Genomic DNA, 26,160 nt, shown 5'->3' on the forward strand with positions numbered 1-26,160 from the left:
TGTTCAGAGTTTCTAGCACCAGTGGTTTGGAAATAGGTTTCTAAAATTCACATTCCAAAAGAGAAATAATCTTGAAACTCACTGAAGAATTCACATGCATATGTATTGCTCAGGCTACTATACGACAGTGACAGTTACAATCTTTTAGTTTCTCTCTCTAATGTGAGAAGAATCAAGAATCAATTTATCATTTCAAGACCTCCTGTAAATGTGGTTCTTGTGAACTAACATATAATCAACCTCATACATGACTTTGTATTCACATTATGACTGGATAACTATAGTTAAAAACGCTTTTAATTAAAAAAAAAAGCAACACAGAAGTAGTAATCAGCTGATAAAAAATGCTCCTCCAAGATTTCAGGTGTGCAGAGCTGGAAGTTTACTTCAGAATAAAACACAGACATAGGGGAGAATCAAAACTTTTAAGAGTTGTACTTGACCATGTATTTGGACAAAGCAGAATTACACTGCATATAACAAACAGTAAAATTTCTTAAAAGTTGTTACAAATATTTTACTTTCTAACTGTACGATCATTAACATAGTTTACTATATCAAGATTTTTTTTCCTAAAGGCTTAAAACAGAAAAACAATCCTTCTAAACTACTTCCAACAGTAAAATTTAAGTAAAATGCTTACATTCATTTGACAACAAAAAGAACATATTAAAAATGTTGTGTGGGTGGTGCAAAAGCTGCTCTTTCAGCTTTCTTCCAGGGTTATTCCTGCAGAAAGAAAGAAAATAGTCTTCTTGTAAACTGTTAATAACCAAACACTAAAAATATTTTTCCAAGTGATCTTCCACCTCCCCTCCAACAACCACCTGAGATTCTGTAAGAAAATTTATGTATTTTGCACTCCACTAACCACTTACCTTTTCCTCCTTGCGTCTGTCCTTTTCTTCGTTGTTCTCCATCGTTTCTTCTTCATCTTCCACAATCCCATCCCCTTGGTATTTGTCATGTGTCCACTTCGGACTGCTACCTGACTTTTTGAAGTTAAAACGCCCTCTGCCACGCTGGAAAGTACCACGGCCCCTTCCTCGTTTGGCCCAATAATCCACACCATCATCTCTGTCATCATGCTATAATATACCAAACAATAAGGTTACAACACCTCTTAAATGCTGTACTCTGAACCAAATTTACACGTATAGAAAAAGAACAATTAAGAAAAAAATTGAAAACAACTCAGATAATCTGTATATTATATTATGAAAAAACATATCCCTGCAATTCATAATGCTATAACTAAAAGTACCTTGAAAAACCTGATTTAAGAGTCATTATTAGCTGTGGGTATGTCCACTGTAAGTAACAAACCAAACCTGTCACTTATTTTTTCAGTCATCAGAAAGAAGAACTCACTAGTTTTCAGCAAGGAAAAAACATTAAAGGAAGGAACTGTAGCAATGTGCTTTTTATTTTTTATTTTTCTACTTTAAGGCAGAGAGAATCTTTATACTTAAGGAAAGATAACTGAAGGCTTTAAGAAACCCTGCTTCGCTTGTGCAAGGTATTGCACATCATTTTTAAACTACTGAGATCTGATATTAACAATAGTTATGGTTAGTCAGCATTACATTTGCTATCTTGCTGCTAAATACAGAATTGGGCATGTCTGACAAACATTCCATATGTGGACACAATAGAAAATCGTTTAATATTAAATGTTTACACTAGGAAGAATGATGAACACCTGTTCCAATATCTACTTTTTTGACTTGTGATTTGGAAAGCAATCTAAACTGTTAAACATAAGTAGCTTACCATTATATACCATTCAAGTATTTACAAGGTGGCTTTTTTTTTTTTAAACAAACATTCCTGAATATGTAAGAAGTAACAGCTCTAGTCAGTCATTTTTTTTTCTAGCTATCATGGAACTTCCTTGTGAACAGTTGATCACATGTCACTATATGCAGGTGGAAACAGGAAGAAAACTTTGTATACACATGCAAATTGAAGTTGTGTTATTTATTGGATTACCTGTTAATATATTTGTGAGGAAAACAATACTATAGGAAAAGGTCTTATCTTCGCTAACTAATGTTTTTCAATGGTGAAACAATATCCTTAGAAGTTGGCATTGTTAAGGAAATCAGCTGCAGCAGAGATTAAATATTCAGTACACTAAGCTACTCACTGGTTAGTTGTATCAACAGTCCTCCATTAATTAAATCCAGATGGGGAAAAAAAAAGGCATAATTAAGATCACTTATGCCTATCATACTATTCAGATAAGAACAGAAAGGCTGCTAATAGCAGAGTTGGTCCACATCCATCCACGAATATGTTAGCTTTTCCTGATCTTTCATTTTTGTGTTTCCAAATGAATGTAAAAACAAAGCTTGAATGCCAAACTGAGATAAATCCACGAAGGCACAGCACGAGTCTTTTTGCTTTTGTTTTTCATATTTTTTGCCAGTGTATGCCTTCTTCCCTATCTCACTGAAAAATATGCTTTAGAGAAGAATTCTACCTTAAGCTTCAGTTATTTCCAGCCTGCTGCAGAAAGACAAGCTGAACTAGGCACTGCAAGAACTCGGATATTTTCTTGATTACATAACTGCAGTTACTCTCTCAACATGCAACTTTTGTAGCTGTCAATCTCCTTAACACCAGACATAAAAACGCACTCGGAAAAACCAAAAGCATGCATAAGATAGAATTCTCTACACCCACCAAGAAATATTTCTTGCTTTTTGGGGTATATTCAGGATCCCACTCCTCTTCCTTCGGTCTCTTTTGAAAAGTAGTATTTGAGTTGCTGGGACCAGTATTTGTTCCAGCAAAGACTCCTCTGGCTCTTCCTCTGCCCCTAATTCGAAACTGATTAACCAAAATGTTATTTTATTTAAGCCATTTACATAAAACCACAACAAAATGCTCAAGTTTTCTGTACTGAAAATGCTCATTCTGTTCTCAGTTAAAAATATAAAACTATTTTTTAAAAAGTCACATACTACCTTAAGTAATACATTCAAGCATTCACTTCAAAATAATGATTCTACTTAACGTAAGAGATAAAACAAGTATATCTGAGTTCTTGGTATAAATTAACCTACATTCACCAAAGTGAAATTTCCTTTGACTGCTGGTAAGTCAGTCTGCTGCAACAAAGGTCAGAATAAGCTTCTGAAGCTGTTTGCAAACAAAACAAACAGAAAAACCTAGACTTAAGGGGGGGGGAAAAAAAACTTCCAGGGGGGAATGTGAAGTCACTTAGGGAGACAATCATATCTGTCACAAGAAAATGATTTTAGAGTACATACAAATAATGCATTCTGCAAGTAACTGTACGCTTTGTGCCACTCATTCTCAACTGAGATTCAGTTATTCATTTTAAGACAGATTACATTTCAAATGAGTGAACACTCCTTAACCCGAAAACCAACTCTCCACTGTGCAGAGCAACAATCTTGAAGTATCTTTAGTGTTCTTTATCATAAACTAACAGAACTTTAAGATGACAAGATTAAAAAGTTTCACTGCCACACAGAAAATATTTAACTCAGAGTATACTGAGCAGTAATACATCCAGTTTCTTCAGCAACCAGTACTTTCTGCAAGCTAAAGACTTATGCACGAATTTATCCACCCATTCCCCACTTAGGAGAAGAACGGTGAGGTTAGAAAGATAAGATTATTAAAAACTTACTACAGAACATGTTTTCTGTATACAACCTAATTAATTAATTACAAAACTGGGTCTTCAGAGCTAACAGAACTAGGACTGGAAATTAATTTCATTTATTAAAACTAAGTATGCCCCACAAACAGACAGATGTAATTAACTTGAAGAAAAAATATTCTATGCACACCTAATTCCAGTAAGCTCCAACATCTAATGCAGAATTTATGCTGGATAGCTTTAAAAGTGCTTTGAATCAGTCTGAAAAAGTAAAAGGCTACAAAACCTTCCAATATACTTCAGAAACTAAAAACATTCTACTTATCCTTAGTTCTATTTTCCTATTTCAAAAGTATTCAGAGCATTTATGGCTTTATGCTACACACAACAAGCACAGAATTCAGCATTTCAGCCTATCAGTAAGCATTAGTGAAAAGTCAACACTAACTTAACAGCAAACTGACAGTTTAGCTTACAGAAGGACTTCCTCTACCCAGTCAGCCACACTCTCCCCATGGTGTTACAGCTTCCTATTTTAGGGAGTATTTACAACAAAAACATTTTCTTTACTCCAAAACCAAAGAAGTACTTTGAATTCAGACACTATGAGCCTAAATCACAACGACATTTCTACATTAGTCACCTAGTAGTATCTTACAATACTACCCACTCTGTACCCTGAAGTAGAATATTAAAATCAACAGGTTGACCTATTTAAGTACTTCAGTTTGGTTGATAAGCATTTGTATGACCACGCACGCCATTACAGGACATCAATCAGTTATTAATGCAGTCATAACTGGCAGTCACCATTAGTCATATTATTGGTAACTAATACATTTCCACTTCATAGCTACTTAAATTTCACATGAAGTACTATCTCTCTTTAAGACACATATAATCTGATTTTATAAAGCAGTAAAGCTGGCACTGATTATGAGATTAAAAAACTGTATTCTCTTTGTGAGATGGGAGGATTTTAAGCTCTATTTTTAACCATGGGCAACCAGCTTATGCTCCTCGGAACTGGGCGGTAGTCATACACAGTATCTGCACCATCCAAGTGTGGATACATTTACACCACACACCTGTCCCTTTGTTAATTACATATAAGAACAAGAAAGAGGAAAAATTGAATTTTTAGCATTAGAAATTTGGCATTTGGATTATTATTTTTTTTTAAAGTAGTTATAACTCTCAAGATTGAAAATTCAAACCTTAAGTGCTGCACATCTCACATGCATTTTAAGACACTCTCTTCTCTGCAGTTCAAAACTTCTGCACTACTACAAATAAGGTATGTTTATATCAAACAATGCCTCTTTACCTCATTTTGTCTTAAATACAGGCTACACAAAGGAACCATTGGGAAAAGCATGCAATTACTCCTAACCCTTGTCTTTTGTCCACCTGCAAACAGACCTTTAAGGCATTTTTAATTTTTGCATAATGTTTTTATTTCCAAGGCCTTTTCTATTACTTCTTAATCTTTTCTAATGCTGCTACATTTCCCAGTAAGTTACGTTAACCTGCAATTTTTACCCTTAAAAATGCTATGAAGACCATGAAGGTCAACATGGTATTTTCCAAATCTGAATGCTAAAACACATTCCTGAGCTACATTAATATGCTTGCATGTTTATTGTGGCTAGTCCAGGCTACAGAAACACTGGAAAGCAGCAAGTATACAATCTCCTCTCCTCAGTATAGTTCTTTTTCAACATTAGTGCCCACGTTTTATTGTGCGTCGTTCTCTATTAAATAATTTGCAGACATCACACACAAAGGAGATAAAAATGAAATTGAAAGTTATGGAGAAAAGAAAACAAACTGTAGAGAGTAACAGGTAATAGATCACAAGATTTCATCTTTGTAGAAAGGTCAATTTTAATATCCTGTTAGGATACAGTGTAATTACAAAACAGCAAGGAAGGAATAAAACAGAAATCATTTTTCCAATCCTAACACTAGGCTCTCTAATACTGTACTGTTGAATATTTACACACCAAATAAGATTTCTATTGGATAAGGCCGAAAGAAAAGCACTGCAGAAGTGGTACATCATGTAAAAGAATAAAAGAAATCACAACTGTGAATAAGGTCTACACTAACATTAAGTACTGCAACAATTCATTTAATCTGTTACACTATTGTTGCAGGCCTCATCATCTGGGGGAAGAACAGGAGAAATGCAACTTACAAAGGTGCCTCTTGGCCTGCTGACTCCTGCAAAACCAGAGTATTCTTTCTGTTCGTGGTGAGTTTTGAACTCTTCATCTCTTTCTTTCTTGCAATCCTTTTCTTCTCGAGAACTGGATGAAGAAGCAGATGGAGAGGAAGATGGAGAAGATCTAGCACGGTCTTGCTCTCTTTTTTGCTTACTGAAAAATAAAATGATACACTGTGTGCTATTTTAAAAGCACTAGATAGACTGTAACATGCTATACTAAAAGGGGTTTCTTTATATTTAAAAAAGCTATCCCCCATCTGGTTATAAAACCACACATACACGTAATGCATTTCAGATGCTAAGGCAAGATATAGTTTCACTTTCCAGCCTCTTCTTAGCCATTTAAATGGACTAAACATACACTACTGCTAGTGAGTTGGAAAACAGCAGTCTGCAAACTGCAGAATTTTTCTAGGTTGCCATTAAGAGGTTCTGTTATTTTTAAGATCTGCCTTTCACTGAGGCAGAAAGAAAAAAAACAGAAGCCAAAGGGAGGAAAACCCTCAAGGCAAAGCTTTACAGAAATTTTACATAATTCAGTTTGCATACTGTTGAGAGCATACAGTATGGTCTGCCCAACGAAGGTGGGCATTGCCAGTGGAAGGTAATGTGGATACCAGAGTCAGAAAGTATATGGGAAACAGGAAGCATAAGGATTCATTGTATACCCAGTACAAAGCAGGATAATAAATCCCACAGCAAGACTTTCGGTAATTCTCTAAAGTTCTAATTTGACCCAACTTAAAAGACAACATTACTCAAAGGAAGGTTATACCTGATGAAACTCTTACCACTGCTACAAAGTATCCACTGAAATATGCTAACCTTTTTTTCCTTAGAAAATAGACCACTGGCTTTAGGAGAGAAAAAAATAAAAAGATTCCCCTTCTCACCCATGTTAAATCTAAGTATCAGTAAGATTCTCATACTCTGGGTGTTATGAGTTGAAAAAGTGCGGAATCAAGCATAACGAACCAAAGTTCTTACACAAATTGTTTATAGAAATGTACTGCATTGAAGTCCAACCTCCTGATGTAGCCTGGATAATAGGACAGATTAATTTGTCATTTTTTTTTTCAGTGTTAGCTTGCTATTCCAAAGTTTTTGTCCTCATCCACCATAAGCCGTGTAAAAGACAGATAATACATATTTGCTGTAAAACAAATAATTTTATTTGTTTAAATTTAAACGTTCCATTAAACATCGAAAATTGAAAGCAATTAAGCTTACAATTACAAAAGGTTAATTAGAGACTAAAAACCTAGAGATTTCAAACATTTACCTGTCATCTTTATAAGATTTGTAATCCTTGTAATCTTTTGAAGTTTTCTCCTGCTTTCTTGACCCACTGGATTCCCTGGAGCCCTTTGAGTCTCCTCGCTCTTTACTTCGCTCTTTTCTACGGCGGTCAATGTCATGCCGAAGATCAGCAGAATCACATCTTAATTTTTTATCTCCCTGTAAGCAGAAATATGTTTCTGACTAAGATTTTGTAAGAAAACATCCAGAAGAGAATCTGTGGGGGTGAACCGTGCCTCAATTTTCAAGAAGAGGAGACAGAATTTACAACAACTCTTTAGCACATAAACTGAGCTTAAGGTGAACGCCCTTTATAGGCTAAATCTGAGTACAGCTAAGATTTTGCATTTTAAACAAGCGTTTTCATTGAGCCAGCAGGACATCTACTATCTGATGCAGACTGACTATAACATATTTTCTGGTAGGATATCTTGGTATCCATTTTTTCCAGTTAATTATTGCTAGCAAAGCACATGTACCTTTATACATTCAGCCACGCTACTGTGCACATCAGCACTTTTTTCTCCTCCCATTCATTGTCCTTGGACACAAAATGTGCCAAGAAACAACCAAAAGAAAGGAAGTTAGGAGGCATTTTGAATTTTCTTTTTGCCTCAGTGAAATTCAGCATATTCACATTGTGCTACGCAAACTGGCTTCTTAGTAAGACTCACAGAAAAAAGTTCTGGAATGCGAATATTCCACATAACATAAGTTGTTCTAAAAGACTGAGATCCACAAATTCAAATGAAGTTAGAAATTCATATTCAAAGGGGAAAAAAAATATCACGTTAAGTTTAGAAACAGATACTTAACGTTTACTTAGAACCTACTTTTTGACTTTCTTCTTTAAAGACCCTCTCTTCACCTGCTAAACGGGTATGCTTCCTCAGGGCACTTGGAGAGATGTCAATCCTCCTAAATGTAAAATAAAAGCAGTGTCTAGCCATACGTGTATGCAACTGCTTATGGCCTCACACAGATCAACAGAAGTCTGAATAACAAGGCACTTTAGCAGCAGAACAAACTCTTGCATATGAAGTCCCACCATCTGAATATAAAAAGAAGCAAGAAGCAAGCCAAAAATTATAAACATTGGTTTTGTTCTTTGAAGTATACTAAAAGACAAATACACTAAAATAGTTGATTTTTCACATTTCCAAGAGATTTCAAGATAGCAATTACTCCAGAAGATCAGTATATATATATATATATATATAGCCAGTTTGATATCCAACCTTCAAAAAAAAAAAAACACAAAAACACACCATCAACAATGACAGCTTATTGTATAGTTAAAGTAAGATCTCAGTTAAGAGATCTTACAAAGTTGAAAGCTGAGATAACATCACACACAACACAAATACAATATACACTGCATCATGTAATCAGAAGCACACAATCAGAAATTACAACTGCGTGTCTATCATCTTGCTTGTGGTGGCAATGATGATGAGGAAACAGTTGGACTAGATGATCTTATAGGTCGTTTCCAACCTTGTGATTCTATGTTTCTATGATTCTTACCTTCCAGGCTCTCTGATTTCAAGAGAAAAAACTGCTATGAATTAATAGATACAAAAACTAAAGTGATATGAGATGGAACATCTGACACCAAAGAATAAAGCTGAAGATAAAAAAGAAGCCCTGTACATGCAAGACATTTCTCTCTCAATATTTGAGAGAATATGTGAAAAAAGTAAATATAACCCAAATGAGATGCAGAGGTAGAAAAGCTACAGATGAAGCCAGAGTTGATTCATCTGAGTTTTCTTCAACAGAAACGTTTTTGTTTGGTTTTGTTTGTTTTGTTTTTTTCCCCAGGGTTTGTTGCTGGTGTTTTGGTTTGGCTATTCCAAATTGTGGTTTTTTTCGTTTGTATTTGCACAGAAATCAACGAAGTATCACATAGAGAACAGAAATAAATATTTTGAGTTCTTGAACAAGAAATATTAGCAGATATTATCTAAGACATCAGCAATTAACATATACCTATGTATTTCTGGGCTCTTTTGCCGAGTGCAGTGCTCTTCAGTTGCTTTTTGATATGCAGTGAACCTCTCATTTAGGGTCATTCCAGCTGACTTGAAGTATTGCTCTGTTGGTTACAATAGAAAAACACTGTTTCATTAGTTTAATTCAACTGACAGGTATTATACTCCTGACAGAAAGGCAAGTAGCAGGCAAAAAACAATATTTTCAGTAAAAATATCAAAACAACAAGCAAGAGTGGGCTTTTCCTATTCTTACACATTCTGTAATCCAAACAAAGATACAGTGCACAGAATCACTGCAAATCTACTTATGGCTACACCGTGGCTGTATTAAATGTAATTCAAGTATCATACATGGATTAGATTTGTTCATTTTCAGTGACATTTTTCTCTAATGAAATAAAGGAACAATTTAAGTGACTTTCTACTTTGTCCATAAGAAAAAAAAAACCATAAGATTACTTCAAGTCGTGAATATTTGCAGGAAGTACATTTTACAATTCATTTCGACTTTAAGTTAGTGTTAATTCAGTGAAAACATTTAAGAAATGTATGTTTCAATAACTACAAGGATGACCTAATAACAAGTCATTTCTTAAAATAATACCATTTCTTGATTTGAAGTTTTAACAGTAGCAATTCAAGACAATTAACACATCCAAATGTAAATAAATTCATTTAAGCATCTGGCATCTTGGCAAACCTGACAACTTCTCTGACAGATTTTCTCTTGCTTTCAGAGACAGTTAAATTAGCAACAGCAAAACTCAAGGTTTCAAACCAGCTCAACAAATGGTTTAAATGTAATATAGAAATACATAAAAGTCATGAGCTATGAAATGTTACATATGAAGCAAGCTATCTGCTTAACAGGTCAACATACATCTGTATCAACTTACCGCCCGGCATCCAGTATTTGTCTCATAACCAACCATTAAAACTTGAAACGGCCACTACAAGGGTAGTGCCTCAATCATAATTCCATCAAACACAGGAATTTGAGCTAGCAACTCTGTTTTTATGCCATTTTTGCCAGGAAGACAGAAGGTTCAACTTTGCCTGTTTGGCATCTGTATCTTTCAACAGCTATTTTACTTTTGTAACATGGATTTTGCCATTTCAAAACACATTCCAGGACCTATTTATAATGAAAAAGAAAACATCACTGGGCATTTTCAGCTCTACATTAATCAAGAGCTGTTCAGACTGGTCGCATCACACCAATAATGAACATAACTTCAAATCGTCAAAATAGTTACTAAATCTGATCACAGACCGCAGTAAGTTTGAAATGCATAGAGAAGTTCTCCTTTCAAGAAACAGTCATAACTTTACATATACTAAAAACTTGACCAGACACTCTGTTAAGCTGTCATATTTACCAGTTATCTGTTTAACACAAGTCTACAGAAAGTCTTAATTTTGTGATCAATACATAACAGTTTCAATAATATTTCACCTTCAGTTTACACGTGCCATTTAAGCCAAGCTTTCATTGGATATAGACTTTGATCTCTTATCAATAAAATTATTTTCTAGCAATGACTGTTAACACTCTAAGCAAGTGTCCCAATAATATTTTGAGTCTGCTATGTTAACATAACCTACTACCACTATTGCTATTTTTTTTCTAAGCAATTCAAAACAGTCATTTGGCTTTAGCTGCCTAGAGTTACTTCAAAAACAAAATAAGACTTGAAAAACCATACCTGTAGCACCAAAATCTTTCCTATTTTAAAAGCTAAAGTATATTTAAAACAATGCACACAGATAGACACACCCAAACTTCTCACCTCATTTAGCATTTTGACATTCCCCTTTTATATGATGATATGGTAAGAAACGTTCACCAGCAAATTCTTTCATAGTATATTAAATGCAAGAATAAGACAACAGCCTGGTAAATTTTAAGTCAGTGCTACAGAAGAAAAAAAAATTAAAAACACTCTAGATATCCTCACTGGATTTTAAGAAATTATGTATTCTTGAATGAACTTTGCCAGTATGTGACTTGAATAAAATACACCCACTTTGTCAGGTTTTTTTCCACAAAAAGTGTGGAAGTGCTTTAATTTTATTATAGTAAGCAACAGGCACAACTGTTAAATTGGAAAATAATTAGCATATAAACAATTTAATGGAGATTTACTTAAATCTCTAGAAGTTCCAGGTTCTCACATCCAACAATACTGTTAAGTGAGAATAAAATGAAGCAGTGTATTTTAAGATCATTTAGAGAACCACTTCTTACACTTCATCAGTTTGAGATCGAAACCAGCTTTCCAATAAACATTTGGATGAGTTCTAAAGTGCTCCAAAAGGAGATGCAATGCTATATGAAGTGGTGAAATGACATTCAAATACAATTGAAGTAAAAAGATTAAGCAATTTAGTATGCTTAAGCTTTACTAAAAAAATTTAACAAAGTATGTGCTAGTTTGGCTTAAAAATTTAACAAGAAACATAGTATGACTACTCTAATGCTCTACAGTGCTTGCTTTTTTGACACTTGTTTTGGTGACTATTATTTCTCTAATTATTACATGTATACCTCAAAGGAAAAGTTCAACTAAATCAACATTAAGAAGGCTGAAATCTTCCTGTACTACAGACAGCAAACAGTGTTAGCTAAGACTTAAATGCTATTGCTGAATGAGTAAATTGAACACATACCTTTGACATGATGAACCAAGGACACTATATGCTGAATAAATGACTCTGACGTGCTTTTGCTGGCCTGTGGCAGCTTAATGTGGTCAAAGATGGATCTGAACTCTTGATCCTTCTTGATGGAATGGACAAGTGTGCTAGCAAGCAGCCTGTCTTTAGTCAAGGAAGCAGGTCTAAAAATGCATCAACAACAGAAAAGACACACAAAAAGAAACCACTAGTTTAAATAAAGATGAGTGACAGTGCAAGCAGGTGGAGAACCACTTGTCAAGTGGAATAATTTACCTATTGGAATCGTCAAGAGGTACTGGTGCCATTTTGAGTTTAACTTCAGGACGATGGGAGTCACTGGCTATCATTTTGATCCTAAGTGGGCTCTCCTCTCTGAAGGTGGATTTTTCTCTCGCATCCAGATTCTTGTGTAGAGGGGGACTGTAATCAAAGAGTTCTTTGAGCTTTTCAGACTTTACCTGCTCAGGTGACTGAGTTTCTTTCTTCATCGTTAGTCTCTCAGAACTCTTGTCTTCGTCCTTGTGCTTATCTTTTGTTGTACTAGGCCTTTCCGCTATATAGCCAGTCTCTTTAGGCTTATAACTTTTCTCATCTCTAAATCCATCGCTCTCTCTATTGCCCTTCATTGTTACTTTAGATTTGTATTTGGTTCCTTCCTCCTCAGCATTCCGGTGAGATGCAGTAGGAAAATTTTTACCCTGATCTGCCAGGACAGACTTTCTGAACTGTCTGTAATCCTCTGTCTCCTCAGTGTCCTCCCCTTCAGAGTCATTAAACTTCTCTTTCCCAGTCTCTTTATCAATGAAAAAGTCTAAAGTTTCCTGATCCTCCCATTCCCTTTCTCCCTCTGTCCTCCCTTTTTCTGATCCTCTCTCCTTCTGGGCCTCCTTCTCCCTGGTATTACCCCTATCAAGCAGGTATACTCTAGACTCTTCATCTGTGTACCTGTGGATAGCAAAGAAGAGACTGGTAACTCTGGATTGCATTCATTCCAGTTCACTTGCATTCCTCTTTTGCGTCAATCCCACACCAAAAAGAAAAAACATACTCCACTGAGCCATTCAACTTCAAGTAAATTTCACACACAGTTCATACTGTACTAACTGTCATCTACACACTAGCAGAAACATCTGAAGAAAATAAAGTCTTTCTGAAGAACACGAAGAAATTCTCCACTAGAGTTTGTAAAGAGAGCTAGTGGTTAGTTTGTTCATTCTAATTTGGCACACAGCTTCACATTGCACTTACACCAGTCCTTTTTTCCCATTAAAATAATAAAAACTGATAACTCAAATCTGAATTAACAGAATGTCCTAACTACATTCACAAATTGGTTTTAGCTACAGCTTGTACACTATCTTCACATAGGTCCAAAACACATCCACCAGAAGCAGTAAGTCTCAGCTCAAGCAAGTCTGACTTTTTGATATTTTTTTTTTCATTTTCTATCAGTATATTTTCATATACTAAAAATCATTGACAGGGCAAATTCATTTAAAAATTATACCTATATCTGTCTATAACTCATTTTTCTAATAAATCCACCAAAGTGCAAGGTAAATTAGAAAGAAACGGTCTAACGTCAATAATGTAAGATAAATTCCTTCTTCAATTGCTGCTGTATCAGGTATATCAAATATTTTGAGAACAAATTTGGAAAAGCATGCATTCCATTGTTCCTCACATCAGTGGAATTATGTCCCAAGAATATTAAGACCTACCCCACTTCTTAAGTAACACAAGAAAAAGTTGTCACATAGCACCATACAATTAGCAGTGAATGCTGTTTACGTTAACAAAATCAATCGTAATACATCTCCGTTTTCAGACTTTGCATTTCAAATTACATGAAACATTAAAACATTGAAGTGCTTGAACAGAAGTCAGTGTCAAACAAGCAAGCCTGATCCATCATTCATTAAAATATTAATTAATACTTTTCTGAACAGTAAATGGAATACAGGAAAATGTACCACAAACGAAAAACACGAAGGAGTGCTACAGGGATACTGGTCCCTGTCCCCACTAATCACCCAACAAGAACTTGAAGCATCCTAAAGGAGGAGAAAGCTCAACTGTAACCAAACTAAAATTCTTAAAGATATTCATCAGTATTTCATATTCCCTTCTCCAAGGCACAGTGGCGATCTTGTAAAAATAAATAAATACTGTTACAGGTTGTTTGGTTTTTTTTTTAGTTGCAATGTTAATGTTACAATTTAATTCCTACCTTTTCAGAAACTTTCCACCTTTTACAGTTTCCTGTTCCCCAGTCTCGGGATAAAATGAACGTGTTCGAGGCTCCTCACGGGGAGCACTCTGTGATGGGATTGTCTTTGCAGGGCTTCTCCTCGAAGGGACGTGATGCAATGGGCTATTCTGAGAAGGACTATAACGGCTAGAACCATTTCCAACGGAACCAGAGCCAGACCTCTCAGGACTATGCTGAATGGAATGGGAATGTTGAGGTGTGTCCTTTGCTGAGTGGGCTGTACTAAGCAAAGGGGCATCAGAGCAAGATGAACTCTGACTGGGCGGGGTAGCAATAGAAGGACTGTGGGGTGACCTTGGACTGTTATCATACGCTGAAAGGCCAGGCCAAATGTCGCCAGAAGCTGCTGATGATTTATTAAAATCGTCAAGAGATTCTGATGGGTCATGTTCAAACGTATCTTTCTGTTCGTCTTGTGATTTATTTTTCAAAGGGCTATCTTGCAAAGGAGCCCCTTCAGTTTTCTTTGCCTGCTTTTCCATAGACCCACGTCTTTTGGAAGAGACAGGTGATTTGCTGTATGGGGATGAAGAACGAGATGAAGAGGACCTCGGGGACCTGGAAGATCTGTAAGATCGACGAGATCTGCTCCGGGACCTCTGTGAAGACACAGACCTTCGCTTTGGACTTCTGGAACGGGAACGGCCACGCCTAGGGCTTCGGGAGTGTCTTCGGTTCCAGACAGGCCTATAACCTCCACGATGGTATCTACCACCTCCTCCTTGGTAATACCCTCTACCTCTTCCTCTGTAACCATAGGGACGTCTCATTCCTCTATTATTTCTGTAATCTCTGCGATAATCTCTAGAATAAACACGATCCCTGCTGCGAGACCGTGAGTATGTCCTTGATCGAGACCTAGAACTAGAATTAAAAAACAAACGTTAACATTCGACAACTGGAGAGAGAAAAAGAAGTGCCTCAAGACTTAATGCCAGATCTCTCTAATACAGTCAGAATGGTAAAGGCAGAATAACAGCCTTCAAGTAAATTTTGCAGTATATGATCTCTATCTCGTAAGGAATTTTAATAAACATTGTTCTTCCAAGGAATTGTGAAACTTAGACTTCAGCATCACATCGTTAAGATGTTACCAGCCTCAATGACTTGCTCTGCTGTTATTGTTTGTTTTAAGAGACCACCACCACTCTGGAGCATGGCACTCAGTTCTCCATCGATCACTGTTCACAGCCTGGAACATGACATTAGATCACCTCCAATTTAACTGAATATACCAGCCTATACACAGCAGCAGCTGATACGACAGTAAACACTGAGTTCTGCCACCTCTTATTAAAGAAGTGGCTATGTCCAATGGTAAGAAAGTGAAGGAAAAGACTGGAGACAACTGAGAAGTCAAGGTAAAGTTTATCTGCTGAAGCCTTAAGTTACTCCAGACCTGAAAAGCTACATGAGAAAGGCAGAAAAGACTATCAGGGAAAGAGGCAGGACAATGAAAACCTCATGTGAAAGAGGGTGCAAGAATCAAAACAAGAACACATCAGGAAGAACCATTAGCATTCTGAAACTATACCGAGGTACAGGAAAGATACAGGAAAAGAGCAGAATAATCAAATTTTAAACAAACAGAAGTTTTATTCAAAGCAGAAACTAGTTATTGTCTATAAAGTGAAGATCCCAGCCTCATGCAAGTGAAAAAAAACTTCCAGACAGAACTCAATACACAAAAAACAATTTTTCACGTAGTATGACATGAATATACCTGTATCTCTTTTTTCTAGAGTGTGATCTGGATCTTGACCTAGAGCTGGACTGAGATCTGGACTTTGATCTTGAAGAATGTGATCGAGAGTTAGATCGACCCATTTTTCCCAGTAGATAAACTTCTTCTGAGAAGGAAAAACAGTTGAAGGGAGGAGAAAAAGAGGGATGGAACTATTTAGGGACCACGTAAATAATATAAGATTGTAATACTTTAAAACAAGAATATTAGGAAGATGTATAGCACTACCTAAACAGAAGAATTTTGAAGAAAATACATTTATTAGCAACTTAAATCTCAACATACAACATTTTAAACAATATAAGACTTAACACATCTACAGTGCAAGCTATTTGTCTGAAAAGATAGCAGGTTTCTCAGGTTTAATTGCAAACTGATCCTGTGTAAAAGGAGTTAAGTAGGCAACAGAAAAAAACATTTCTACAAATTAGGACAAGAAATAACGCAAGCCTAGACCATTATACATTTGTGATCCAGATCTAAACTAAAACTAAGCTATAACTAAATCTAAATATTCTGTTCGTTTTATATAGTTTATAGTTATGACCATAGAATATTGGTCAGAACTGCCAAGTACTCCCAGTCCTCCTTCAAATGAAACCTTTGAAATTTCTACTACTTAGGCTGAAATCACTCTGTAGAAAGATTTTCTTTTTTTTTTTTTTTTTTTTTTACCCAAAGCAACATGACAATTCAAGCCTATACTTGAATTTGACTCAGCATTTGTTCATTTCTATCCTGAGACAATTCTATTTTGTTTCACACAGTATCTTTCTGGACAAAATGAAAAAAATCTGGGGGTCTTAGTCAACAGCAAGTTGAACATGTGCCCAGGCAGCCAGGAAGGCCAAGCATATCCTGAGGTCCATCAAGCATTGCATTTCTAGCTACTCTACACTGCACTGGTGTAGTCTCACCTCAAGTACCGTGTGCAGTTTTGGGCACTACGGTACAAAAAGGACATAAAACTATTAGACAGCACCCAGATGAGCGCTGCAAAGGTGGCAAAGGGTCCAGACGGGAAGAGGTGTGAGGAGTAGCTGAAGACCCTTGGTTTACTCAGCCCAGAGTAAAGGAGACAAGAGGGGAGATCTCATGACAGCCCATGGCTTCCTCAAGAGGATAAGCACAGGAACAGGTACTGATCTCTCTCTGGTGACCAGCAACAGAACCGAAGGGAACAGCATGAAGCTGCGACATAGGAGGCTTGAATTGAATATCAGGAAAAGGTTCTTCATGGTAAGGGTGGTCAGACACTGGAACAGCCTCCCCAGAGAAATGGTCATGGCAATGACCTTGCTGGAGTTCAAGAAGCCTACACAACACACACAAACATATGCTCTAATTTTTGGGTGGTCCTGTGTGGAGCCAGGAGTTGGACCCAGTGATCCTTAAGGGTCTCTTCCAACTCAGGATATTCAGCGATTCTGTAACCTATGATTTCACAAAGTTTCAGTGGAAGTCTAAAATATTCTTAAAAAGCAATGTTTAAACTGTCCAATTTCATTTAATAATAACAATTTTGCCTCATTAACTTTTCCTTTTGAGATTGCCCCATTTAGAAAATAATGGGTGACAGGAGAACAACCGAATATAAACTGCTGACAGTCATATTCACATTTGCAGCCCTGAATACGCTATCTACAATTATTAATAACCACTAAAACAAATAGAGGAAAAAAGGAATCAACTTTCAGCTTTTGTATTGCAAACAAGCATAAAATCTCCAAATTATCATAATGAAAATACAAGCTCAACACAACAAGCACTTTTTGTTACACTGAACTTTATGCATATAGTTGACATATTATCTGAGAAGAAATACTGAAGACAAATTGAATTATAGCTCAAAGTTAACAAAATCACAGAGATTTTACACACATGTAAGCAAATTCAAACAAAAAAAACAGACCAACCTTTCCCTAGCACTGTCACTCTTGCCCCATTTAACTTTCCCCCATCACAGTTGCATTGAGTCTGTGTGGCCCCAAAGAGACTAATCTCATCTGAAACTAACCTAGGGAAAATACATATTGCATTATAGATATTATATATATTTTCAAATAATATATAATACAGTTTTAGCCTAAACTAGCTTTCCAATTGACTAAAACTATTTAACTCAGAGAATACATTATAAGCTGCCTGTAAAAGGCTCCTTCCATTTAAAGGAAAGTAAATGAACATAAACTCAGAAGATTGGTTTTAATTCTTTGTGCTCAATTAAATGCCCAGAAGATGGATTACAATCTCTTATGTTATCCAGTTCATAGACAAGTTTTTAAACAGCTACAATACATGAAGTATACCAATTTTCCTAGAGCAAGAGAAAAAATGTTTTTCTATTAAAAGGAAATTTCAGACCAAACTTTAGATATACAAGAAGTCTACACAACCTAATTTCAGTTTTAAAGGAAAAAGAATATTGGATTTTCCCTCTATAGAACAACAGCGTTTGTACATTTGCGTTCTTATGCGTAACAAGTGAATATATGGTACAACAGTTGACAATTACATATGAGACAACAGTTGACTTTTAAGGAACATACTAAACTCAGAAAGATTTATATAATTCAGTTTACCACTAACAAACTTTAAGGAAAAAAAAAAAAAAGCAACATTGATTTTTGTGAAATGGTTGGGTTCCATCAGAGCACTTGAAAATAGAATTAAATTCACCTTACCTCAAGCCACAGGTCTGTGTCAATCAATCAGTTATTTTATAATTCTCCGTTTATGCTTTCGGCAACACAAATCCCTACAGAATAGAAAAAAAATGACCATGAGAGACAAGTACTTTCATGAAAGGACCATTAACTCCTGCTTAAATGGGTTCAAAGATTAAACTGTTTATCACAAAAAGGCAACACAATAAACAGCATATTTAGTCCTAGCCTACTGAAACCACACATTGAGATTTGGAGCAGCTTATGCTTTAGCTGCTGCCAAGAGCAAATGCTCCTTCCTTTCCATACATTATCAGTCCTTCAGTCCTGCTTCCAGGGCTGTATAACCTTCAGCCCTTAAACCCTTCAGGTCCTTCAATTAAAAGGTTTCTGACAGACGCTCAGTGTTCACTTTCGTATGGTTAAGTTAACTGACTTAACAAAGACCCAAACAAATGCCAGATCGAGACGACAGCATGCAGTCAAGAGGATGAGGTGGCAAATTCATGTAAGAGTCTGAACTCTAATACACAGCTTTGGATTTAACTGGAATGATCTTTTTTTTTTTTTTTCCAAAAAAGATATGGGATATGAGCTCAGTAAAACAGCAGATCTTTAGATTTCTCTGCAACATTTATACAAGAACTACTCTGTTACAGTTTCCTATTTAAATAGGAAACATTTGCATGACTTTAAATAACCAGCATTTTTTTCTCAAAAAAACTGAAGCTTTTACAGGTAAACAGAAATAAAATATAACTGAAATAACAAACTCACTCTCCAAAGTAAGAGTTTTTCACTGGCCTCAACCTTAATTACTGCAAAGCCTTAAGAATATACAAATATATATTCACGAATACACACTTGTAATCTGACTTGACATTAAGAAAATTTTCAAATGCCATGAAAGTGACTCAGAATTTTGTCCCAGTTTGATACAGACAGGCTGGATCTCCTTGAAATTCTGCATTTCAGTAACACGTTTATTAAAGCCAAACATGTTAACTAATCACACTTGTAGATGAAGGAAAAATTGAGAACACCTGAACACAAAAAAAAGTAGTACTTGTTTTGATAAACCCTGCTATCAAAATTCCACTTACCATTCACTAGTAGTGACCAAGATATTTCCAATTTTTACAAAATATATGCTTTAACAAGTTAAAGTTTTTACTTCTCATCATCAGCAAGCATGAGTCTCTGAAGGAGCACAGTAGTGTATCGGACCATTTCAGATCTTGTCTAGACAAAAGGTGAGATGGCATTAGCTAGCAAAGGTTAATTAAAGCATTCTTACACAGAAAAATTAATACAAACTTCAGCTAAGTGGTAGAAGTTCAGTGCTAGATTTTAAAATCAATATTTACTACATTTCGATGTTTTCTCCACATCCAACTTTTAAAAACATTTGGCTGCTGCTAACTGAAATCAGAATCCTAACTTAGACAAGTTTTCGCATCACCCACAGGATGTACCATGGCTACTCTTTTTGCCAACGACTTGAAAACAAAAGAATGTTAAATAGAAAACCTTAAATACTGAACAGAAAATCTCAACTACTTTTAGTTTTGCTTCCATTTAACTGCTACAGGCAAACACTTGACATGCAAAAAATCTTTTCCCAAAGAACTTTCACACACGGGAGCAGAAATGTTTAGACTTTTTTAAATAAAGGTTTGCCTATGTATATATTTTTACAGTGTGCAAGAATTAAAATAGCTGATTGATCTCTATTACAGAGAATTTGAAAAACAGTGGTACATACAGAGTTACATCACCAGCAGTCTCTTCCTGGGGACTCTCTTGTCCCCACTGTCACAATCTGAAGTCACAACATCATGTCAGGCAACACAACGAAAAAGAGATGCTGTACACATCACATTTCTAAGCAGTAACATTAATCCACAAATCAAAAGACCAGCTACAGACTTACTTGGCTGCATGAAGCTTATCTCTTGACTAGTCTCAAGAGACCTAGAGGTTGCAAAGCTGTGCATGAAAAATGTGATGCAAGATGCCTACTGCTGAGCATTTAAAGAAGGAACCACAACTGCAAGAAACACAGTCTATATCTAAAACACCAATGCTGTTATCTGCATATGGTTCTGGTAACTCAAGCTTCTTTTACCCTTGCTTTCTGCACTAAATGTGGGAAAATTGATGCTAAACTCTCAAGCATTTCATCACGTGGTCAGAAGAAAGCTGGCTATTACAAAGGAAGCCTCTGTAGCTCCACAACATTAAGTCAGAACAACCTAGCACTACTCGTGTAAAGAAACAGTACCATCCTTCCAGCTGTCTAGTAATTCACATTCCTGATGGTTTTCTCCCTTATGCAGCACAAGTATTTGAGCAGCCACACTGTGAACCAGACCAGAAAACATATGGATCACGTGATTTGTTACAATACAAGTGATTTTTCAGTATGGCTCATGACACAACCCTGCATTTGGACCATGACGGGTAAGCTGCGATAGCCACCACTCAGGATCGCTTCCTTTGGCAGCAGTGCAATTCTAAGGCTTCCCTGAAACTAGCTTCAAAAGGCAGCAACAAACTCACATCTTAAGCTTTTTAACAGTACCTGCAAGCAGAGTGCTGTTGAAGAAAGCATACTACCAAACCTTGACACAACTAGCTGCATATCTTTCAAGAAACGAATACTGAGTCACATTAATGATCAAACAGTCAGCAAGTTTCTTAATGTAACAGCAGTATGTACGGGTGCCTTACATCAGCCTCAGCCACCAAGTAAAAACAAGATATGCTCTACAACCAGCAACACTATGATGAGGAAGTAGATGCCACTGTATTTTTCTTTCAAACATGCCAAATTCTTAAAGATAAAAACCTGTTTCCGATTCCTTTTGAATATTTTTATGAGCCTTTCTCACTACACTGATGTTAAAGCTTTCTGACAGATACTGCAGACACTACGTATCTGCTAAACACACTAATTCAGAAATTCTACACCATATGGAAGCTTAAATAGGTATTTTAGATTAGTTATCCAAATTTATACTAGCAAAACACTGCTCTCTCTCTCAGCTCACTATTATTTTAGCTATCTCATACTTATTTAATAGCTATTATTACCCTTGTTTACGCATTACTTGAAAGCTATCAATAAGATTTAATTAAAAAAATCTTGTTAAAGAAATTCACAAGCTGTTGTCAAAAATGCAATTTCATTCAGAGATCCAAGCTTCAAAAGAAAAAGGATTATACAACAAGAATCAGGGGATAAGCCCGACCTCAAGAAATGCTACAGGATTCGTAATAGTCTTTCATTATACATATGTTAAATTAAAGAGAAGTCAGTCTATTTAGGACAGCAATGTAAGGTACTATTCAGTACTTGTGTATCTGCCATAAAATAACCACGCATTCTATCCATTCTCTACCTCCTCTTGTTTTAAATGTCCCCAAGTTTAACAGCAGCACATCACAAATAAGAATAGAACACAATTCATTAGCAACTGTAAACCTCCTGGATAATCACTGCCCAGAATTCTACAAATACTACTGAAATACAATAACAAATTTAACCAAACTACCTCAGGCTGTACAAATAAGAGCTGGGGAACATATTTTCTTCCTATTTCATTTTTTTTCCCTACCATTTCTATCCTCAACCATTTCCTACCTTCCCTATCATCTTCATAATACTTGAATGATTACAAAAACTGAACAAACTCACATAAAAAAATTACAGCATGAAAATTCAGCTGAAACAAACAAATAAACATTTGTGTAAAAATATAATTCCTAATTTATCCATTTTTAGTACAAGACTACAGAAAGTATACGTAAAATTATTTAAAAACCAATCTCCAAACAGAAGCAAGAGCAGCTCTGTAGAATAATCGTATGATTGATAGCTGTTCTGTTATGTAAAACTAGAGGCAAACATAACCACATTTCTCTTCTAACTAAAAACATCAAAATGATTATTTCTATGAATTTTGTCAAAACAAAAAACGAAACGAGAATTGCTGCTATTTTGTTTGGCTTGCTTTTTTATTTTGTTTGTTTGCTTAATCAGATGTTTTCATGCTCCCTTCAAAAGTGGTTTCTACAATTTCTTTACAATAGTCTGCTGACACAAAGGGCCATCCTCCCCCTCCTCACTCCAAGGACTGATATGCAGAGGTAAGCAGTGAGCTGAACTGATTCAGAATAAAAAACATCAGGAGAAAGACAAAGCTGACTTTAGAGCCACATCACCTTCCAGATCCAGCTTACCACTCAGCTGGGTGAGAGCCAATGCCAGCACAATGGCCAAGAAAACAAGACACCTCTTCCGAATATGTTTAGGAAAAACTCTCCTAACAGACTGAATAGTGTCTCACATCCTTCAGCGGTTTCCCTTACTTCCACTACACTTAAATCCCAAACGCTCTCTGGCATTCCACAAGCTCATAAAGCACAACTGCTCCTTCACAACCAGCCTGAGTCAAATCTACCTCAATAAGCGTAACCCGTCACCAAACAACAGCTCCCTGCTGCTGACCCAAACTGCCTTAAGTTTTCTGCAGCCCCACCGCACCAGGATGTTCCCCACTGTATGCATGCCCGGCCACGTTCCCAAGGAAGGCAGACATAGCCTTCACCTGTGGACTGCTGGAGCCAGCCTCTCAGAAGCTTTACTCCAGCCACCGTCAGCTCAGGAGAGACCCAGCCACCCTCAAGTACTTGATACATGTAACACATTAGAACTCTTTCCAGCCACTCAGCGCTGCTGTCACTCAACACCAGAAGGGATAAGTAGGAGGAAGCAACTCTTCCCCTGTCGCCACTAGAAGCTACATGTTGGAAGTATACTCTAAGCCAGAATCTCTGTCCCTTCTTACTCATCCCCTCTTTGTTTAATGCAACAAAAACGAAGCACAAGAAGGAAAGCTGGACAGTACTTTCCTGGGACACCATGGTCTAAATCAACCCTTTCCAAATTGAGAACAATTTTTCTGAGAGATGTTTTTATATATCTACAACAAACCAACCATTACTCAATCTTAAATAGCTCCATAAGTGACTGTATTGTGGAGCACTCCTTTGTTTTGCATGCCCCTGGGCCCTCCTGTAGGAAAATTTAACTGTTAGAGCAAAACTTTGATCTTTGTGATAAAGAAGTGGCAAGTGGTACCAAGGCCTTACAGGATCACCACCACATGCAAAACAAAAAGAGCTGATTTCCTTATGAAAACTAAGGGTTCTGAAGCAAACAATAAATAAAGGCCTGGAGCAGTGGTACACCACAGTGCGATAGGGCTGGGAATGTAACAGCCTCGTTTAGGGAGGGGCACAAACACCAGCAGCGAGGGGTCGGAGGGAGATTTCTAAGCAGGCCAGTGAAGGCCCAGCAAGGGAGCAGCAGCAGCACAGCATTAAGACACAAGGGCCCGAACAGCTTTCAGGCCCGAGGGGAAGTTCCTGTCGCAGGCCCAACACCAACAGCACGCAGGGCAGCATCACCTCACTCCAGCACCCTTTAACCCCCGCGAAGGCAGCAGAACGGTCGCCCACCCAGTGACCTACGCCGCTCGGCGACCCCTCGGGCTCATCTCCCCCAGGAAAAGCGGAGAAGGCCGCGGAGCCGGCCGAAAGCGTGCGGTCCCGCCGCGAAAGGCCGGCTTAGGGCGGCCCCGTCGCGGCCCCGGGCCGCCGCCCTCCCTCCTCTCCTCTACCTTAGCTCCCGAGGCGCCGTGCAGGCTCGGGGCAGAGCGCCGCCGGCTGGACCCGACTCCCGCAGGAAGCGGCGGCTGCGGTGCGGCCCGGCCCCTCCCCTCCTCCCCGGGGCGGTTGGCGCCGCCGCCTTAGGGCCTGGGGCGCGGGGGCGGCGCGGCGGATAATGGCTGCGGCGCGCGGAGGTCACGCGGCGGGGGAAGGGCGGGACGGCACCGCACGGCGGAGGAGGGGGGAGGGGAGAACGGAGCGGCGGCCGCGCGCGCGCGGGGGAGAAGAGGCCGCCCCTCAGTCTCAGTCGCCTTCCCCTCCCCCGCGGCAGAGTACGGCCGCCAGCACGCAGACAGCGTCCCGCCAAGCCTCGCCGCGGCCCCTTCCCCTCCGCCCCTTCCTCACCTGGCGGGCGGAACTCCCGGCGGCCCCGCTCCCTTATGGCTGCTCGTCGGCCATTTCCCGTCTCGCCGAAGGAAGAGACGCGGGGCCCACGGGGAAAAAAGAATCAACCACCATAGAGAGCGGAGGGACGATCGCCGCCGCGGGGCGCGTCACTTCCGCTCGGCGCGGGGCGGTGCCGGCACCGCCGACCGCCCGGGCGCCATCTTGGTTGTGGGTAGCCGGCCGCAAGCAAGATGGCGGTCGCGGGGTGGGCGAGCGGCCGGGGAGGCTGAGGCTCTGGGGCGGTATGGGGAGGCTCTGCCCTGGTGTCCCCTCCAGCCCCTTCCCTCGGCCCAGGGAGCGTCGTGTCACGCGATGACAGCCTCTGCCTCCTCCCACCGTCGCCTTTTGTCCTTCCGTGAGGGCCCCAGCGTGGTTACCTGTCGGGGAGGGAGCGCGTCCTTCCACGGGCGCAGTGTGAAGGGGGCTGAGTGCAAAGCGGGGCTTGGCCTGCGGATCACAATCGGAAGGCATTGGCGATGCTCCGTGCAGCAGGAAGGAGCTCGCCTAGCAGCAGCGCTTTACTGCAGCAGCTTTTGCAGCAGATGTTTGCATATCGCACTTGGTTGCAGTGCATCAGCACAACTTTTGGGAGATTAGCTGAGTGCTTACTCTGCCGCGGAAAAGTCCGGTAAAGGGCTGCGAGTGAGCAGCGTTAGCTGGTGCACAGAAATCACAGAATCGTAGGGACTGGAAGGGACCTCTAGGATAACATAGTCCAACTTCAGCTGAGTGCGTCCTCAAATAACAGTTTGCACTATTCAAATCTCACTGGTCTGATACATTTTTTAAAAGGCAAAATACGCATGAAGCAGAATATATAAATAAATACATGTATGAAATAAGTAAAGAGAACATGCACGTGGTCAGTTTTTTTGCAGAATTTTTCAATTCAGGCACGATGACGGCAGTAGCCAAAACTGGGTGGAAAGAGGAATGGAACATGGGAAGCTAACGTACCCTGTAACATTGATTTGCTGTTTCCTGTGCTAAGTAACACACTTCTTACCTCCATGTAACCTGTAGTGTTGTTTTAATGTTCCAGAATATGATTACTTTTGGCAGCTAAGTTCTACAAATACAAACTTCTATGGGGGCAGCCACTAACAAATGACTTTGTGCCAAAACATAAACACAGTAGATATTTTCAGTTGTAGAAGCACAGAATTATTAAGGTTGAAAAAGACTCATAAGATCACCAAGTCCAACCATCAACCCATCCCCACCATGCCCACTAACCATATCCCTCAGTGCCACATCTATGCGTTTCTTGATTGCCTCCAGGGATGGTGACTCCAAAGCTTCCCTGGGCAGCCTGTCCCAACAAATCACCACTCTTTATGAGAAAATTTTTTTCCTAATGTCCAGCCTGAACCTTTCCTGGTGCAACTTGAGGCAATTACCTCTCATCCTACCACTGATACCTGGAAGAAGAGGTCAACACTCACCACAACCACCTTTCAGGCAGCTGCAGAGAGCGATAAGATCTCTCCTGAGACTCCTCCAGAACAAACAG

General features: G+C 38.4%; 1 protein-coding gene across 15 annotated transcripts; it reads right to left on the reverse strand.

Moving 5' to 3' along the window:
- Positions 1-279: 279 nt before the first annotated feature.
- BCLAF1 (BCL2 associated transcription factor 1) lies at positions 280-25,147 on the reverse strand. 15 transcript variants are annotated; one of them, XM_052680627.1, is made up of 14 exons: positions 25,025-25,147; positions 19,628-19,766; positions 18,543-18,616; positions 15,838-15,964; positions 14,073-14,978; positions 12,116-12,787; positions 11,834-12,003; positions 9,159-9,264; positions 8,000-8,084; positions 7,150-7,325; positions 5,838-6,018; positions 2,689-2,835; positions 879-1,088; positions 280-729 (listed from the first exon to the last, which is right to left on the reverse strand). In XM_052680627.1, exons 4-14 carry the CDS (start codon positions 15,939-15,941, stop codon positions 724-726), a joined length of 2,763 nt encoding a protein of 920 aa, XP_052536587.1. In that variant the 5' UTR covers positions 15,942-15,964; positions 18,543-18,616; positions 19,628-19,766; positions 25,025-25,147; the 3' UTR covers positions 280-723. The 15 variants fall into 15 exon arrangements, 13 of the variants coding, with proteins under 13 accessions (XP_052536587.1, XP_052536601.1, XP_052536639.1 ...); XM_052680641.1 differs by lacking the exon at positions 25,025-25,147 and adding an exon at positions 24,606-24,728 and having other exon boundaries at positions 15,838-15,961; XM_052680679.1 differs by lacking the exon at positions 25,025-25,147 and adding an exon at positions 24,606-24,728 and having other exon boundaries at positions 12,116-12,262.
- Positions 25,148-26,160: the final 1,013 nt, after the last annotated feature.

The sequence above is a fragment of the Tympanuchus pallidicinctus genome, unplaced genomic scaffold (genome assembly GCF_026119805.1).
Source record: "Tympanuchus pallidicinctus isolate F22 unplaced genomic scaffold, pur_lepc_1.0 scaffold1, whole genome shotgun sequence".
Classification (NCBI taxonomy): Eukaryota; Metazoa; Chordata; class Aves; order Galliformes; family Phasianidae; genus Tympanuchus; species Tympanuchus pallidicinctus.